The sequence below is a fragment of the Drosophila suzukii genome, chromosome 2R (assembly GCF_043229965.1).
Source record: "Drosophila suzukii chromosome 2R, CBGP_Dsuzu_IsoJpt1.0, whole genome shotgun sequence".
NCBI classification, from domain to species: Eukaryota; Metazoa; Arthropoda; class Insecta; order Diptera; family Drosophilidae; genus Drosophila; species Drosophila suzukii.
In genome coordinates, this window is record NC_092081.1 from 5,138,179 (window position 1) to 5,156,485 (window position 18,307).

Genomic DNA, 18,307 nt, shown 5'->3' on the forward strand with positions numbered 1-18,307 from the left:
CCCCCCTCTGAAAATGTGGCAATGGGACATAAAAACTGCTTTTTGCAATTTACATCAACATTTTTATCACCCCACTACCCACCCACACAGCCACCACCGACAACCTTCAAGGAGTACAGCAACAACAACATGGTTTTCCTATTTGCATACATATGTAAGTGTGTCCCATAAATACAGATATACGGACACGCCCACACCACCGCCCACCGCCCACTGCCTCGGCAGCCTCCTGCGTCTTTTTGCGCACTTAATTACACACGCATACGCTTCATTCCACTTTGCGGTGCTGCCTCACCAGTCCAACCACCCAGCCACCCAGCCACCCACCGACCCACCGGGGGACAGGGGTCCATTGCCATCTCCGAACCACCGCGGTGGGACAGGCCCACTACGGAAATAGACACGGGGGCACACTCTGGAAAAATCGTACAAAATGGAGGTCATCACTGTAATCCCAATCAATAATGCAAATTATTAAGCAGTGGCCGAACTGTTGGATGTAATTTCTGTAAAATAGAAATGGTTAGTAGCATTGGATGAGATTACTTTTATTAAATTTACTTAAGTTCTTTGTGGTAGCTGTAATAAACTAAAAGGCTACGCTACTTATTATAAGATTAGTATTATAAGATGAAAAATGAAATCTTTTGCAATATTATAGAAAGTAATTTTTTTGAAACACATTAAACTGGATCGTACTGTAATATATTATTCCTTTTACTAATTAAATTAATTAATTCATTTTATGCATTTTTTGTTTGAGCTGTAATAAACTTATAGAGTTTGCTTTTTGTCTTTAAAAGGTTATTTATTTTTTAGCTTATAACATAAGATTATATGATAAAATACGAGATCCCTCCAGTTGGTACCAATCCATAAACAGCAACCATCTTAACATAAGCGACTACACAAAAGCTAAAGAAATAGTCAAACTAACACGAAAAGACCAAACCGAAAGCGAATACCATGAATGAATTATACCCTTAGTAATTAAGAACCGAATAGAAAATTGAACTATAGACTTTAAGCCAGCCTAAAGCCTAAGTAGCTATGGCTGCCTACCCCTGTTGCTTTAGTTTTAACTTTAAGCAAGCATTTTGTAAATAAATAAATAAATAAAATACGAGATCATATTGCAACTACAACTATAAACTCTTACAAAAACCATTTGTTCTTTATGATAAATATATACAAATGACCTTACCTACAAAAATGTGTAAAGTAATTAAATAAATTATTCGAAATTTTTCAGTTTTTTCGTAAATGACTAATTGGAATAAAACAATCCTTTATTAATTCAAATCAACGATATGATGACCTGCTCTCATCTCCAACAATTTAGTTTTACTAGAATAAGTAAAAAAACTTTTTGCAATGTGCCCGTACTTAAAGAAACTATTGCTATTATTATTAGTATTATTAAACATCGGTGTTTTTATGCTTCCCAGTGTTTTCGGTACAGTCCTGCTATCTGGGTTCCTTATAAGGACTTCTCAGACTGCAAATTCGTTGCTCTTTAGTCAGGGGCACTCACAAAAAGACAACTCACGCAATCGGGGGACGCAGGATGCCTGGCTATTGCAGGTTCTACCTGCTGCCTGGGCCAAGGTGTCAATGCTGCCTTATCATCCCAGGACTCGACGTCCCAGCCCCGACCCTGACCCCTGACCCCGCACCCCAGCCAGCGTCCTCGTCCTTGTCCATTCTTTCGTTAATTTTATCTCTGACGGCGATTAATGCGAATAAATTTTATAGACGAAAATGTGCACTCGCATGTCCCGCCGCCGAGTTTTCCTCTTTGTGTTTTCCCTGGACCTTTTCCCCCGCCCCTGGAGCATTTTCCTTGGTTTTCTTGGCTTTCCTCTTTCCCTCGCCTTTGGCTAATGTTTTCTTTCTGACTCTTGTGGCCATTGTGCGCCGTCTGTTTTGGAGTATGTGACTTTTGCTGTTTGTCTTCGGCACCTGCAGACCTGCAGTTGTTAATTGTTCGATCCCCGGTGCTTACGCGATCTTGCAGCTCTCGGGATGCCGATCCCTCGGCGATTCCCTATTCCCTATTTTATTTATTTTTTAGCAATTGCCGCTGACTCAGCATCCGTGGAGAGCGTGGAAACTCGGAGTCTGTTTGCCCCAACCCTCAATTAGGATAGGGCTCGGCATCGCAGCGGCAGGTACAGGCTGTCCAGAAGAGATACAAGATGATACAAACAGGTTTTCCATTTTCCCTACCCTCGTCGTGGTCGCGACACTTGTCCCGCTCCCCACTCCCCGATTTCCTGCATTGTTTGCGATGTGTTAACCTTAAGCGATTTCTGACTTTGGCTGCCCCTTTGGACCCTATTGTTGCGACCCTGACTTTTTTCCTTGATTTCGATTTTGATATAAAAAAATCCCTAACAAAGGATTCCATTTTTGTGGGAACGCCGCGAATCCTGGAGGGAGCATAAAGGCGATCGCCGATAGCGATCGCGGCCCAAAGATGCAGGTCGTCTGGGGTCTATTTATTTTCTCATGTTTTTCTTCTGGGTGGAAGAGGCGCACCCACACACGCACTATTTTTGGACTTCCGTTGGGAGTGGGAATGGCGGAAAAGCTATGCGCTCGCTCATTTTATTCGCGCCGCTCCCGAGAAAAACACCAAATAAAACGGGAGTCAATGACCCGCTGGAAAAGTGGGAAAGCCGAAAAACTGAAGACACGAGATGTTGCAATTTCAATTCACCAATTTAGCTGGCTGCGCCCGCATCTTGGTCAATAAAGGGAATTGATTGAGAAATTGTGAAAATAAATTGGAAATGCAAAAGAGAAGGGGGAAGCGTGCGGCCTGGGTGGTGAAAGTCCAACAATTAAATGGCAAACAAATTTCCGCCAATTATTTGACATTAATTATGATCCATCAGGGATGAGGGTCAGGCTCTCAGTTAAAGGAAACTCCTTGGAGCTCCTGGCTGGAAAAAGGGTTGTTTACCTTTTCGAAAAGCCATGCTGGTGCTATCAGATCACTCATGAATCTTGATCAGCGGATCGTTCGGATATGGCGGTTTGCATTTCGCCGCTTTCCCAGGCGTTACTAAAAGGTCGACGTTTCAGTTCGATATACATAGAAATCAATAATTATTCACAAGCCAAATGGTCATTTGAAACTAGTAATGCTTATATGAATACAAATATTGTGCAATCTTCAAAAAAGGGCTAAAATAACAAATGTTTAAAACAATCAGCTAAACAAAATTGGAAAGCATAACCAAAATCAATATCGATTTGTAATAATATTGAGACAAATATATTTTTACACATTGCCTTGAAACTGATTTACTAATTATGAAAATAAAGTTAATGCAATTTAATTAAATGGGCATATTAATTTGGTTCTGTGTGATTTACGCATTGGTGTGTAAATCTGTCAAGCGTTTCTTTCAGACCCACAGAAAATGCCTCAGGAGTCATTGACTTTGGGGCACCAAAACGCATCTGCATGCGGTGCAATGGCCGATGACGCTGACGGCCCAAAACGCCAATCGACCAAGACGCTGCCCCGCCCTCCAGCCACCACCCCGCCCCTTTCCAACCAATTAAGCCATGAGAAGCTGCCCCAAACTGCAATCAAAGAAGGCTGGAGGAAAGCAAAAACCTCAAAATGAAACATTTTTCTCGAGGCCCGTGTCCGAGCCCGAAAAACGCATTACGCGATGAGGAAAATCGGGTTTAGAGCTGTTAGCCGGACTACCTGTGCAGGTTTTTGGCCCCACTACTGCCATAAAAAAAGAGGCCGCAAAAAACCCAGAGCAACAACAAAAAACGATCATCGCAGTCGAGCGAGAGTCGTGAAAATGGTTTTCTTGGCTCAGCATCCCATATCACATCAACCGAAAGTCAGTCCCGCCCGACCAGATTCCAAATCGCTGGGGCCGGGGATTACACACATTGTGCATTTGCCGAGTGTAACTATAAGTTTAAGGCCTGACCTCGCAGCGAACCCTTTCCCCACCTCCTTCGATTGATTTCATGCACGTTGAAAAACATTAACCTCATACAAGACAATATTATGAACGGACTTTCGGGAACTAGAGAAATCTTCTTCCAAAAAGAGTGCAATCAATATATCTGAAAAGATATTATATCGTATCATATCATATCATTTCATAACATTGTAGAAAGTAAGTAAATATAATAAGAGTTTAAAGGGCTTTTGGAGGTGGGAAACTTATTTATAAATGCAATTTTGAAGACATATATTACCTATCTCAATTTCTATTTAATTTAAAAGGTTTTTCCAGTGCATTTCTGACTTTGTATGGGTTGACAACTTGTAGGCGTGTTGAATCGCGGACGGGGGGAAGACGTCGATTGGAAATGGTAATGGGACCGGGATTGGGATTGGGATTGGGACTGGGAAGGGGAATAAAAGTCGGGATTGGGATGCACATTTCAAATGTGCAGCGATCTGCAGCGGCTGATAAAGTAAGAGTCTGGCCCGAACCTGTTTTATGGCCAAAAAACGATCGAAAAACGAACGAACAAAACGACAAAATGAAATGCATAAACGTAAATCTCCCAGCAGGTAGTCCCCGGATGGCCAAGATGGAGGTGGAGATGGAGTTCGAGATGGGATGGAGATCTTTTGGCTGGACCTGCAACATTGCGCTTGATGATGACTTTTCGGTCTCGCCGGCGACAATAAATTTCTCAATTTTCCTGTGCTCCAGATTGCTGCTCCTGATTGTCCTGTCTGCACATTTTACGCACTCCTTGAGGAACACAACTGCACACTTGCCAGGTGCATAAAATGGGTTGAATGGATAATCAGCCGAGGGGCGGGGGTGAATTGCGAGGGATGGGGGTTGAGGTATGGGTCTCGATTTCTGCGTGGGTGATTTTCTTGATTTCCCAGGCCCAAGAAAGGGTTGCCACAGTGATTGATCTCGAGAGATGGATGCACTTGCGTGGAAAACCAAATATTTGCATCACTTTTCCCTGCGTGCAGATAAATCCGAGTTTAATCTGCGGTTGCGAGTGTGTGAAAATAGTTTTTCGCCAGCACCAGCAGAATGCTGATCTTCCAATTGAGTTTTCCGTTTTTTGGGTTTTACTTGCCAATTGGCAGAGCTGCGGGTCAAAGGTTGCTGCTGCTCGAGGAAAGGCCACACAATTGCCAAAAGCGGGTGCTGATTGTGATTTTTTGTGCAGTGCCAGCGATAAGAAAATCATTTCCCCTCGCAAGTATATCATTTTGGGTTTTGCTCCCCCTGGGCGTGTGTGTATCCGCTGCCCAAAAAGTACAAAATACACAACAAAGTGCACCCAAATAGTTATCGCAAACAAGCGGAGCCGGAAAAATGCGTAGACAGCACCGAAAAAGTTCATTGACTTTCGCATACAGAAACAACAACAGCACGCATCTTTTTAGTGCGTTTATTGCTGCACGGAGAGAAAATCTGTGCAATTATTAAATAATTTATAAAGACAGTTGCTTTAATGGTATATTATTTTTGACACACATTTTGCTGTCTTTGAAGCTTAACACTAGTCATTATTTATATCGTCAAGTGGAAGATTGTCATGATTCATTTTTAGCTTTAATAGAAACGCTTTTAAACATCAATTTGTCTATAAATTGCCAGCATTTACGTTTTAAAAAAATCTGCAAAACTACACTTATATCTTAAGAACACATATTAATTAAAAGAAAGGAATACATTGAATATGTCAAATAAGGTCCTATGTTATCTAGCATTAAAATTGGCATTACAAATGCAGATTGTTGTATTAAAATTAATGGTTTAAAAATATATATGTTTATAAAGAAAATATTGGAAATATAAATAAATATTAGCTAAAAATTTTTCAAGTGTGCCGTTTTGAACAGAAATAAATATGGCGGCCCCAACTCAGCGTGTGCACAAAAGAGCAAACTCCAAAGAGTGCACACAAAAAATTACATTAAAGTGAAAATGAGCGATAACAACGCAAACACAAACGCAGCTACAGATACAGGCAGAGATACAGATACAAGCACCAACACAGACGCAACACAGCGCCACCAGCAGCAGAAAACAACAAGAACAGCAGCTCCCCACCCCTTATCAGCCCCACCCCCCTTAAATCCCCTGGCCCCTAAAACCGTCGACCATTCGAGAAAACTGCACGGCCAACGCAGCCATATTTATGAAGAAAAAAAGCGAGCTATACACACACAAATATATATTCGGATTCGCCTTGGCACGATCGTGAGAGAGAGGTGGCCTGCTCTCCCCATCTCATCCAAGTGCATTTCGTATAACACTCGGCTGGTTTGGTGGGGTTTGGGGTATTTCCCCTTCTTCAAAGCTCCTACTGACTGAAGACTTCAGTTAATCCCATAAGTATGCTATAATTTGCTTCGGGTACTTCAGGGCTAACATTGTATTGCATACTTTCAAGCGGGCTTCTATGAAATGTCAAATGACAGTCAAGCCATATTATAGCTATTTTTATAGCTATTTTTATCTCCTCGAATAAAATACAGCTCCTAAAGTAATTAATTTGGCTGATGTTACCGATCACATTCAAACTTCCTTAACTTAAATTTGCTCTAGCTCGAACAAAAATCTCTGGCAACAGTGTTTAGCGACCTTATTTCATACAGTTTTGTCACATACAGTTTCTAAAACTCGGTCTAAATGTTTATCGCGCGTTTTGACTTTAATCAGGAGTGTCACAAAATCTCTTCCAACCGAATTTCCCCGGAAAAGTAAATCTCTGTGTCACAGATACCGGCTCAAAAACAAATAGACGAAATAAGACCAACCAAAAAGTCGGCTTTTAAAAAAATGTTGATAAACTAAGAACAAATTTTCTCTGAAATTTTATAGATTGCATGACACCTACCGTTTCTGTGAAACCCCTGTATAAACAGAATTTTTAAGAAAGCAATATTTTTTTCGTGCCAAAAGTGTATACGTTGCAAATGAAAAAAAAATTTTTTTTTTCAAAATTTCATACCTTAGTTGTACGATAATTAAAGTAGTAATTGTTTCGGGTTCTTAAAAATCAATATATTTCAGATATATGAATGCAATATAGGTATATTTTTTAAAGTGTACATAAGGTCGTTATTTTGAGCTTAGCTTATGTTAATAAAAGTAACAGAATCTTAAAAAACATTGTACAATATAATAAAAGTTTTTCCTTGTTATGTATTTCTCAAACTCGAATTTATTTTCTTGGTTCAACTGTAATTCACATTTTTAACCCTCCCTAGATAGGTAAAAAAGCTATATATCCTAGATTTCCCACCCCTTGATTAGCTTATTTTTTAGGTCGTTATTCCTTAAACACTCATTTTTGTGTTTAAGCGGTTGGAGACGAACATTTCTATGTTATTTGGTTAAACACTCAATTATTAACTAAACATTTTCGAATAATCAAAAGGTTAAACATATTCAAAAACTTCTATACTGATTTATGGTCATGCAACCATGGCCTAATAAAAATTTTAATAACTATTCGATTTAAAATTGAAACAAAAAAAGTTTTTCGCAGTATTGTATTGCTGCTCATGTGTATCAGCCATGCAAGTTAAGGTTTTCCTTCTCGGAGTATTTGTGGGATTTCTTGTTTGCAGTGTAAGTGAAAGATGCTTTTGACATTTGATAATTAATAACGTTAAAATAAGCCGGTTTTTTCAGAAAGCATCCTTTTTTAAAATGACAAACGTTGTCTGTGAGTCAGTTAACAAATCGTGGCCCGTTTTTCATTATTGTAGGCTAAAGGCCTATTCGCAAAACAAGACTAGCTTGAACATAAATGCAACATTTCTACATCCAGCCGACAATGTATTCCTCAGATTGAAAATGGTGAAAAAGGCCAGTGTGATCTTTTATTTATCTGTTGGATAACCGAGTTCTAATCGTTGTTTATATTTTAGGGCGTGCAGGCGGTAAGCGATTTTCATCATGTTACAGTTCCTGTACCATTACCATCAGGAGACTACGGCATATTATTAGATTTTATATTCGATGGGAAGAAGCAGTTCCACGTAAATATTTATTTAAACTATAAAGAGGATTTTTGAACAAATATTTCTACCAATAAATATATTATCGTTTGCTTTTAACAACGATCACCAATTTATTCACATTTTAGTTACACTTCAGTAAAATTGTTCTGAATGAACAAATTTTAGATAGTAATATTTATTTAATAGAATATAAAGTTATTTTTCGTCACAAGTGTTAATATTAAAACTTTTGTGTGCGGTGGTTCGATCAGCACTATTCTTTCTACGTTTTTAATATGAGTAGTTTTAATTTTTACAAGAGTCAAGGTACCCCAACACCATAACTAGAAGACGTCTCCAGATGGATTGGTTACTGCAAAATTATAAATATAAGTTTCGCTTAATTTACCAAAATAATTCCCATCGAAAATTTTATCGTTTAAATAGTATTGGGTTCGAAATAATTTTTCAATGATGGGAAAGCTAAAAATATTTTCAATGTGTTTACCTTAATTAATCTTCATGCTCAATAAACAAAACTATAAATACCTATTTCATTTAGTTCAGAGCAAACAAGGTCTGTATTAAATCACATTAATTTGCAATAGTTACTCAGCCCCGTCTGCCATGTACCATAAGGTTGTTCTACTTGGAGTATTTGTGATAGTTGCTTTTCTAGTTTGCAGTGTAAGTCAAAGATTTTTTCGTTACTAGGAAAATGTTAGGACTTAACTTAACCAATTTTTAAAAAAGACACACTTTCTTAAAATGACAAATGTGGTCTGTGAATCGCATTACAAAGCCTGGGCAGTTTTCCATTATTGTCGGATAAAAGCCATTTTTCGAAACAAAACTAGCTTGAATTGAAATGCAACGTTTCAATATCCAGGCAACAAGGTTTTTCTCAGGTTAAAAATGAAGAAAAAGCAAATTTTTAAGAAAACAAAATAATCCCGCCATCAAAATGTTTTATGTTTAAATCAAAGCTGTCCTTATGTGATGAGAAGTGGTTTGTTAAAAATCTTTATTGTTTAATAGGGCTTGCAGGTGCCAAACGATTTTTATCGCACGCACTTTCCTTTCCCATTACCATCCGGAGGCTTCCTATTGTTATTCGATTTTATTTTTTGTTTGTAAAAAAGCAGTTCCACGTAATACATATATTTTTGAACGACCCATTCTTAAATTAGCTGTGTTTACAAGGTTAATAGAATGTTATTATTAAAACAAAAGAAAGTTTAAAAAACTCAAAGGGCAAAATATATTTCGAATTGAGAGATAACCTCTTTTACGTGATCAGACAAAATTAATGGTAGTTACTGTTTCTGTTAACTCGGAAATCAGAAGAGTTTTAGAGGTAGAGAGTTAAATATACCAATTATAGGTATGTATGCTAAAATAATATCGTACCGTTTAAATTTTTATCTAGGGGATATCTATATTTATTTTCAAAATAAGTGTTATATTAAAGAGTTAACTTTATGTAGGTTTATTTGAAATAGCACATCTAGGTATCTTATTTTGGGCACAATTATCAAAAATAATCAATATTTTTCGCAGTCGTCTATTGTTGATCGGAACTAACAGTCATGCATCCTAAGACTATCTTAATGGGAATATTTGTGCCAGTAGCTTTTCTACTTTACAGCGTAAGATGGGCTCGGTTATATTTCAAATTGATTTTGACAATAAACCACCTTTTTAGGAGTCACATTTTGTTAAAATGACAAATGTGGTTTGTGACACCTATAACAAATCATGGGCCGTTTTCCATTATTGTCGCCTAAAGGCCTATTCCCGAAACAAGACTAGCTTGAATATAAATGCAACGTTTCTGCATCCAGCCAGGAATATATCGCTCGGATTTAGGTTGCTGAAAAGGGCCAACGGCTACAAGCCATTTCTGTTTAATATAACCATCGATGCGTGTCTATTTTTGCGACGGCGACATAACCCAGTTATCAAGATGTTCTACAACGTGATTAAGGATGTATCTACTCTTAACCATAGTTGTCCTTATTCGGTAAGACTGCATTTTACAAAAATCAACCGTATTTTATACATTAATTTTGGTTTTCAGGGCTTGCAGGTGGTAAGTGATTTTCATCGTGTTTCACTTCCAGTTCCACTTCCATCTGGAGATTACCTAGTGTGCTTAGACTTTATTTTCGACGGGAAGACGCAGTTCTTCGTCAATATCTACTCTCACGTGGTGGAGGATTTCTGAGCGATAGGTTCAAAACACGAAATAAACTTAACCGATCAATAAAAATAATTTACAATAAATCTGGTATCCATTCATTCATTGCCTTTTTGAAGGAAATTAAGTTAGATCAAATATCTGCTTTGCTGGGATGGATTGACAAGTTGTGTTTAAATATATAAGTTTAAAGTACAATTTTGTCAACTATGATTTGTAATCGTATAAATTCAGATGGGGAAGAAATAAAAAATTGTGTTTACTTTTAGTTTTATTGTACATTCACGTTGTTTCTGCCGACCTTCGACATTTATAATGATCATTAAGTAGTCTTAAGTGTTATGTAATAAACAAATATAAGTTTGACAAGTTTAAAGTTCCTGCTTTTCGTTCTCAGCTTTTGTGACCCTAGGGACTCTGAAGGCCTCCAGAATGTTGAGCTTCTTCAGCAGCTCCTCTTTCTTGCCCTCCGAGACCTTGCTAGCCTTCAGGCGCAGAAGCCGCTTGTTCTCCTCCTCCAGGAACCCGTATCCCACCTCATGGATCTTGCGCATATAGATCAGATAGGACTTGCCGTTCTGCTGATCCTCGGAATTGGTCAGCTGCTCCTGTTTGGCTTGCAGCTTCTCGATAAGTTTTAGTTGCTCTTGATCGGGCATATTGGCGTAGTTCTTGAGGGCTTCATTGAACTCCTTGATACAGCCATCGCGACCGATATAATAGTGTGTGTTGCTATTGATAAAGGCCTTCAAATTGTTAACAGTCACGTCCTTGTGGCTTGGCAGCTGGATGTACTCCTCTGCATTGCCTTTGAATAGGAAGATAGCCGGGAAGTTCTTTTCGTCAACTTTATAACGCTCGCCCAGAGCCTGAAAAGTTAAAAAACAATAAGGTAAGAACAATGGGACTACTTTTAAAATTATTAGTATTTCAACATAACATTTTCTTGAATATTTTCCAAAATTTCTTATAGGTAGATAGCGATAACAACTAAATGCCATTACAAAAACGATTCGAATTTTAATAGTAACTACTGTTTTGCATATATTACGATGTCTAGTAGTTAAAAAATCTATTAACCCTAATAAACAAAAAAAAACAATCTGAGCCAATTTATAACTTTAAATTCCGAGCTATAGTTCATAGAGCTCACCTTGTTCTCCAGATCTCCATAATCCTTGATACCCACGGTCGCTATAAGTAAATCCTTGGTAGCTCTGTGGGCAGATTTCGCGAAGGCGGCGAAGGCCTCGTGCTTCTCTCCATACGGAAATGCAATGTCGAATTTAACAATAGAGAAGGGAAACCGATCCACTGTCTTCTGGAAATTGAGCTCGTCCAGATCCACGCAGCCAGTGCAGGCTAAGGCCCAGCTGGAGGGAACCGAGTAGAAAGCCGCCAGCAGCAGAGTCACCAAAATCCGCATCATCTTCGTGGCAAAAACAGAGACTTCTGAACTTGACCCTACTCTTGCCGATTGTCAACTCGAACTGTCTGGAAGTCAAGAGAAGAGCCGAGAAGTTGAGAAGTGTTTTCCTCTGGTTTCTGGGTAACTTTCTGCTTCGCTTAGCTGAATTTGGTCGGCTGCCGCAGTCCAGCCAACTCACTCACCGGGACTCTCTGAAACTCTAAAATTCTCGGGTTCTCGATCGAGTTGAATGACACGTCAGTGAAACAGCGGACTCTCTCACTCAAAACCGGCTATTCTGTTGGCCAACTCTTGTTGTTGGTTCAGCTGATTCGGGTTTGGCTCTATTGTAACGCTCGCAGGGAGATTTATTATGTAACGCCCGTATGCGGTGTGGCTCATCCCTTTTGACTGCTTCGTTTAAATCTAGAAATAATTGTCAAAGCCACTTTAGAGAAAACATTGATGCCTAGCTGATAGACAGCTAATTTTGGCCGAAGCGATCATTTGGCCAATAGAGCGTGCCACATGAAGCCGGGCAATTAAGTATGTTCACAAAATGACAGGGCAAGCGTTGGAAGGAAGTGGTAATTTGCAACTGTACAAGAGTCAGTTTGGGAACATCGAAGTATAAATACCCTTTAATAGCTAGGTATAGATGTATATTTACTTGACTTATACCGTCAATTGATCTACATAAATGTTGTCTTGACTTAAGGCCGCTTTTTATATGTCAAAGAAAGTTGGCATGAGACACAAATTATTTTACTCAATGTGACACTTATTCAGTGGACAATTTGCTCTCAGAAACCTGAAAAAGAAGAGTAGGAGAACTTTTTATTGTCAGTTTCGACAGACAAATTTAACTTTTTTATAGTTTCAGTCGAAAAATACATTACATCATACTGAGAAACCAACATTTCCAAATTAGCAATTTAATCTAATGACAAACGTCAACTGGACATTGATAAATCGACCTTTAAGCGTCAAATAATTTCACTTTAGGAACACGAGTATTCAATTATTTTTTAACTTCTATACATATTATATATGTACATAAGGCGGTACATTGTACATACCAATATTTTATTTATTATAAATAAATAGTGAAGTAAAAATGAATATTTTGAAGAGGTTTTTATTGATTTATTCTCGTATTATTAAGAAATTTAATGTAATCTTTAACTTCCCGTAAAAGTATCTGAAACTAATAATCATTGTTTGTGATTGGGCAAGAATAAAATAATCAAACCCTATGCTAAAATTGTTCACTAGCCGATCGACTCTATTTTAGGGGGTTAAAATAAATGGAAACACCTGCCAGTGGATGGAAAAACTAACCCCGTTTGCCATAATTTTCATTAGCCAGAAATTGAAATTTTCCCGGCGCTGGCCCCCGCCCCCGCTCTCCACCCCCTTTGGTGCTGGTTAATGGACATTTTCGGCAATTGTCAATTAATAATTCATGTGTGCGGCACACATGTTGGCCACCTCAGCCCCCTCCGATGACCACTGCCCCGCCCCCTCGGCGGCCAAAATAGTTGGTTTAGTTTTTCCATTTGCGGTTTCGTTTGTCCACTCTACGGAAAATTGAACATCACGGCACGCAATTCGGGAAGGAGAAACGGAAAAGCGTTGCGGGCTTCACACGATCGATATGTCCGACTGGTAAATTATCTTTTCTGATGGGTGGGCGTGTGCCTTTTCGGTGGGTGGGTGGTGCGTCAGGTGCAGGGAAAACCGAACTGGCAATGCGCAATTTCGGAAGGAATTACCTGTAGGCAGGGGCCGGGGGTAATGCCTGATGGAGATCCAGTAATGGGGCCTGACATGCGTGTGTCAATCGCACAAAGGCCCGAAATTACCGGATGGCTGGAGGTGCTCTATTTGTAATGCTGACCTCTTTAGCAGCGCGAAAAATGGAGTCCAAGTTCGGTGTGTATTCGGTTCATGGCGCACTAGTGTTTGCACTCCATTTATTATGCAATAGAGGACAAGCAATTTGCTAAGTACACCCCAGTTGAAAGGCCTTCAAAAAAGGGGGCGGCGAATATTCCAACCCAACCTTCAATTAGCTGCCGTGACGGTCCTTTTATTTTTAACACATTGCCACCATGCGTCAGTAATATCCTTCGTGCTCATAAAACCAATCCAAAATCAAATCTTAAACTTTAAAAATAAAGTACTAAGCTCATATTCAGACTAACCACTGGATTTTACCAGCGAAAAACCTTCAACAGTCCTCCAAGCTCTCTGGATCCCACATATGGATCATTAATAATATAAATTGCGCTGCTATTACGTTAGTAGGGGTACAGTGGCACTAATAACACAATGACCTTTACGCGAAACGACCCTTGGCCTCCTAGGGGGTTAAGGGTGGGGGTCGCACTGAGCAATCGACATTAAAGTGATAAGCGCGCAAATTTCAGGACCTGCAATGGCCGCAATCTTGGCGGGGAAATCAAACGATTGCGGCATTGTTTTTTATAGAACACATCTATTGGGTTTGGGACAACGGGCCAATAGACAATACTAATCGCCCCCTGCTGGACAGGTGCTCCATTTGAATACCTGGTACTATGTATTTTGTAAGGGGTATGCTCGACCAGGGTTTCAATTCTAGAAATATACTTGGAGATTGGCAAATATGTACCATAAATGTGAACAAACTTTAATCTTATTTATTATACTGATACTTTTTATAATACCCTATGTGAACTAAAACTTCTTTTGTAATAAGGCAGTAAAAATAGTCCGATTTCTTGTTATTAATTTGTAATACAACTTTAATTATAGATATTATTATTTAATTCCTTACTAAATGTATTATATTGATTAAGAATAAATTCACAGGGTACCTCACAACAATCATGCTTGTTAAGGACAAGCTTTATTTTTTGGCAGCCGCAGTCTAATTATGTGGCAGTACAATGGAGGCGGACCATGAATTTTTCATGGCCCACGTATGCCAAGACATGCAATGTTGGAGCCAACTGGCCAACTGACAATTTGGATAGGAAGTAGATGGAGTTTGGAACGAGGGATGGGGCTTCGATTTCCCAACTTGCGTAAGAACCCCGGATATTTCGAGCATGGAAATTCCCCGTTGATTGTAAACTTTTCATTGGGATCCGGGCACTTGCGAGGTTGAAGCTCATCAAATTTTTATGCCATGGCATAATTCCATAAATGGGCCATGGAATGACCCACCTGAAAACGGACATATGTTCCACCCCCTAAAAAAAAACCAGTCGAACAATAATTCGCATGCCCAAATCGAAACTGCCAAAGTCAAATCCACGGCTAAATGGTCAATAGACTGTGCTCATCATAATTGGTATTTATTGAAAATGCGTTTTGGTTAACCCATTGAGTGTTCATAACCATAACCCTTGCTCTCCGTCCGAGAGAGGGTTAAGGGTGGACAGCCATAGGCCTGGATATCGTGTTTATAGCTTTTCATTTGCATTTATTGCCATTTCGATACGTGTGGCTATCAGAACTGGCAATTCGAGGCGTTTAGCGCAAATTTCTTTTCAATATTTGTGCACCCAATAAACCCAAATGGTCAGTTAGCCTGGCCCTTTTATTCGCTTTGGTCCTCCAATTTGATTGCAAATTTGTTTTTTCCACTTTTATGCCAACTGCGTGCTGGGAATTTGAGAGTGTATCGTTGGTGGTTAGAAAGTGCTTCAATGGAAAATGATTTCCCACTAATCGGGAATGGTTTGTCCTGGCTAATTAATCACTCGAGTGCATTATTATGTGTCCTGCGCTAATTACGCTTTTTCAATATTTGTCTAAGGAACCGCGGTCAAATCAAGTAAATTCGTTTGCTTTCATTCGACATATTTCTCTGACAATCGACCTAATGGTGATTTCTTGAGCGATTGACCAGTTTACCTTTTCTAAGGGAAAATTCCATTAGCATACGGCCTATTAATTAGCCAAAAAAATGTCTTAAGTGGGGGGAGTTGGTTGAAGTGGTCATTTAGGTGGTTTGAATTTGGCGTTTTAATTAGGGCATACAGGGGAACTGTACTTTTTCAGCGACAAGTACTTAGGACTCCATCGACATATTCGAATTAATCTGTGTTTTTGATGATAATTGGGACTTTAGAACGTTCAAGAATGTTGCAATAAATCTATGGCAACACAAACATTTCGAATTAAAAGTTAACGGAATGTTATATTTGATTTCTCGAATATCAATCGTATTTTTTAAAACATTTTTATAATTTTCAGTAAAATGCTACCTCTACAGACTGGCCACTTAAGACTGGGACTAGGATCGGTTTTCTATCATTCTAAAGTATTATCTCGATAACCATATTCCAAAGGACTTTCCGCAGGGGAATCGCAGGTATAACAGTTATTGCGGGAAATTCAAAAGGCGCATGCGTTATCCCTGCTCTGAGTAGAAGGACTTCCAATGCTTCAGAGTATTACACCCATCTCATCCGAGGTTTGGGCATTGTTTACAAACAAATGCAGAGCAAGCAGAAGGGTTACCTGCATTTTCCCAAAGCTCCCGCCCATGCAAATATGCCAAATAATTACCTCAACTTGTTGCTCGACCATTTTCCAGGGGGCAATTACTTAACCGAGTGGGTGGGTAGTGGGTGGTGGTGCAGGACACGACCAAACAGACATGCAAATTGCAGTTTCATGGGCGGAATTGGATTGCTCCCACCTTTCGGGGCCGAACCGCCGCACAATTCGCATGACATTTCTAACATTCTTTTTCACTCTGCCCGATAACGCCCTCCTGAACTTTTGTTTTATAACATTCGAGCGTTTTTAGTGCAAACGGCCATCAAATCTAATTGGCGACGTCGCGTCGCAATTTCAGGAAATTGCAGGGTCTGCACTTGATTTTTTGCACTGATTTCGATTCGAATGTCAGCTGGGGATTCGGGAGTGGATCGATGCATCGGAGGGTTAATGGTCCGGCCGTACTTAGATATTCTATTATTTTTCGCTTCGGCGAAGAACAACAAAAAACTGAAACTACGGGCCAAAGTTGATGCAATAATTTGCCACAACTTTTCCGAGTGACCACAACAACATGCAATATGCAGTAGGTTCGTCAAAAAAGCACAGGAAAAAATGTGCACGATCTATGAAAATATGAAGAAAAACTTAAGCCTAATGCGTAAAGCTTATAACATCCTCAAAATACGTTAAAATATTAGAAAAATAATCGAAGAATATTATTCATCTGATCATGATAACCAATCATTTTGAGCACAGCCAGATGAATATTATTATTATTATTCATATTAGATTTAATTGTTACTGATTTTTTCTGGAATGTCTTAATAAAAACGGGTTTCTCTATCTGTTACTTGCAGCATTGCTCTAAATTGTATTGCAAATTTACAAAAAAATACAAATCTAATGTAGTTTAAATGCATATTTTTTTATGTGCAGAGCCGCGAACGTGCAACGAAATTTTCGCAAGAGGATTTCCAATCGGCGCGTTTTTAAAAATGCATGAGCCGACTGAGCTCAATGCGGTTATCGTGTTCCCCAGGGTGGATATATGTGTATACCCGCAGTGGTAACAGGGACATAGACATGCAGGTGCAAATTCTTGGCAACCCCAGGTGAACTGACTGACGGACGGATTGACCGCATGATTTTCAGCATGTGGACGCCTTTCGGTTGGCATTTTATCGGCTGAGGCGCGTTTTATATCTAAACTATGAATCAATGCATTAGTCAGTCACCTTGTACGCTCTACTTTAATTACGGCTTTTTACGCTACACCTGAACCCCCTAACGCCCTTCTCAAAAACCCGCCTTCAACACGATTTCTCTTCCAATGCAACCGCAAGTTGACATTTTTTTGCATGTTGGCCGGCAAATTAAAAATTGCACACAAAAAATGAAGGCAAAAAGGATTCAATAATAACTCGACTTTGGAATACCGGCTGATAATAGATTTTTTGGAGACTATTTAGTCGATCATTAAAAAAATACATTTATTTCTATGCACGGTTGGCCAAATAAGCTATATACCATTATTACCTAACACATGGAAATTGTTTTAAGCATTTTATTTTAAAGGTAAATAAAATATAACGATGTTAAATGGGCTATTATATGGTAATACTTTGTTATCAGCTGTGTTGGTTACGTTCCAATGACTCGGAAATATAATCACCGGTCCAGTATTGTGACAGTTGACTATAAGTACCATTGATAATATCTGCAATAGTTTAGTATACCCTAGTCCTTCATAAGTACAGGGTACAAATAGCGAAATAAAATTCCTGGCACAGAACGTAATATTATTAGCAGGGAGCCCTTCGGACCGCCTCTAGTTGATTTCGAGCAACTCTGCGCCATAAATATTGCATTACAATCGTTTTACCCCCTTTTCAGCTCGGAGGGCGAGTTGTCGGGCTCCCAGAGGTTCCACCTCCATGTGGAGGTGCCATGGGCCATGTGCCATGCCCATTCCCCCGGGGGCTGCAATTGCGAATTGGATTTCATGTTAATGCAGGGTCCTTATCGCCGGTCATGTGCTTGGACGGGCAGCAATGGGTTCATTTGTGTTCTATTTGGCCGGTAATTTCACTTAATTGCGATGACGTTGTGTGCAAAAAGCCACTGGGAATGGGAGTGGCTTGACCCCGGTGGATTGCTGATTTTTATCGCTATCGAGCGACGTAGTACGGTCCATCAAATATTCAGCGGTCCGTGGCTTATT

General features: G+C 39.4%; 2 protein-coding genes across 3 annotated transcripts; one reads left to right on the top strand and one right to left on the bottom strand.

The window, feature by feature from the left end:
• The first annotated feature begins 9,567 nt into the window (after positions 1-9,567).
• LOC108017737 (uncharacterized) lies at positions 9,568-10,218 on the top strand. Its single transcript, XM_017084845.4, has 3 exons — positions 9,568-9,627; positions 9,684-10,001; positions 10,059-10,218. Exons 1-3 carry the CDS (start codon positions 9,568-9,570, stop codon positions 10,203-10,205), a joined length of 525 nt encoding a protein of 174 aa, XP_016940334.3. The 3' UTR covers positions 10,206-10,218.
• A 213-nt stretch (positions 10,219-10,431) lies between these two features.
• On the bottom strand, positions 10,432-11,946 carry wbl (endoplasmic reticulum protein 29-like protein wbl). Of its 2 annotated transcripts, XM_017084995.4 has the most exons (3): positions 11,790-11,946; positions 11,332-11,672; positions 10,432-11,047 (listed from the first exon to the last, which is right to left on the bottom strand). In XM_017084995.4, the coding sequence occupies exons 2-3, from the start codon at positions 11,605-11,607 to the stop codon at positions 10,550-10,552; spliced, it is 774 nt and encodes a 257-aa protein (XP_016940484.2). In that variant the 5' UTR covers positions 11,608-11,672; positions 11,790-11,946; the 3' UTR covers positions 10,432-10,549. The 2 variants fall into 2 exon arrangements, with proteins under 2 accessions (XP_016940484.2, XP_016940483.2); XM_017084994.4 differs by lacking the exon at positions 11,790-11,946 and having other exon boundaries at positions 11,332-11,716.
• Between the last annotated feature and the right edge of the window lie 6,361 nt (positions 11,947-18,307).

Excerpts from the sequence above, each read along its gene's own strand:
- LOC108017737 (XM_017084845.4), top strand. The coding sequence starts at position 9,568 with ATGCATCCTAAGACTATCTTAATGGGAATATTTGTGCCAGTAGCTTTT. Across the intron at positions 9,628-9,683 it reads TAGCTTTTCTACTTTACAGC|GAGTCACATTTTGTTAAAAT; the intron begins GTAAGATGGGCT and ends CCACCTTTTTAG. Across the intron at positions 10,002-10,058 it reads ACCATAGTTGTCCTTATTCG|GGCTTGCAGGTGGTAAGTGA; the intron begins GTAAGACTGCAT and ends TTTGGTTTTCAG.
- wbl (XM_017084995.4), bottom strand. The coding sequence starts at position 11,607 with ATGATGCGGATTTTGGTGACTCTGCTGCTGGCGGCTTTCTACTCGGTT. Across the intron at positions 11,048-11,331 it reads ATGGAGATCTGGAGAACAAG|GCTCTGGGCGAGCGTTATAA; the intron begins GTGAGCTCTATG and ends TTAACTTTTCAG.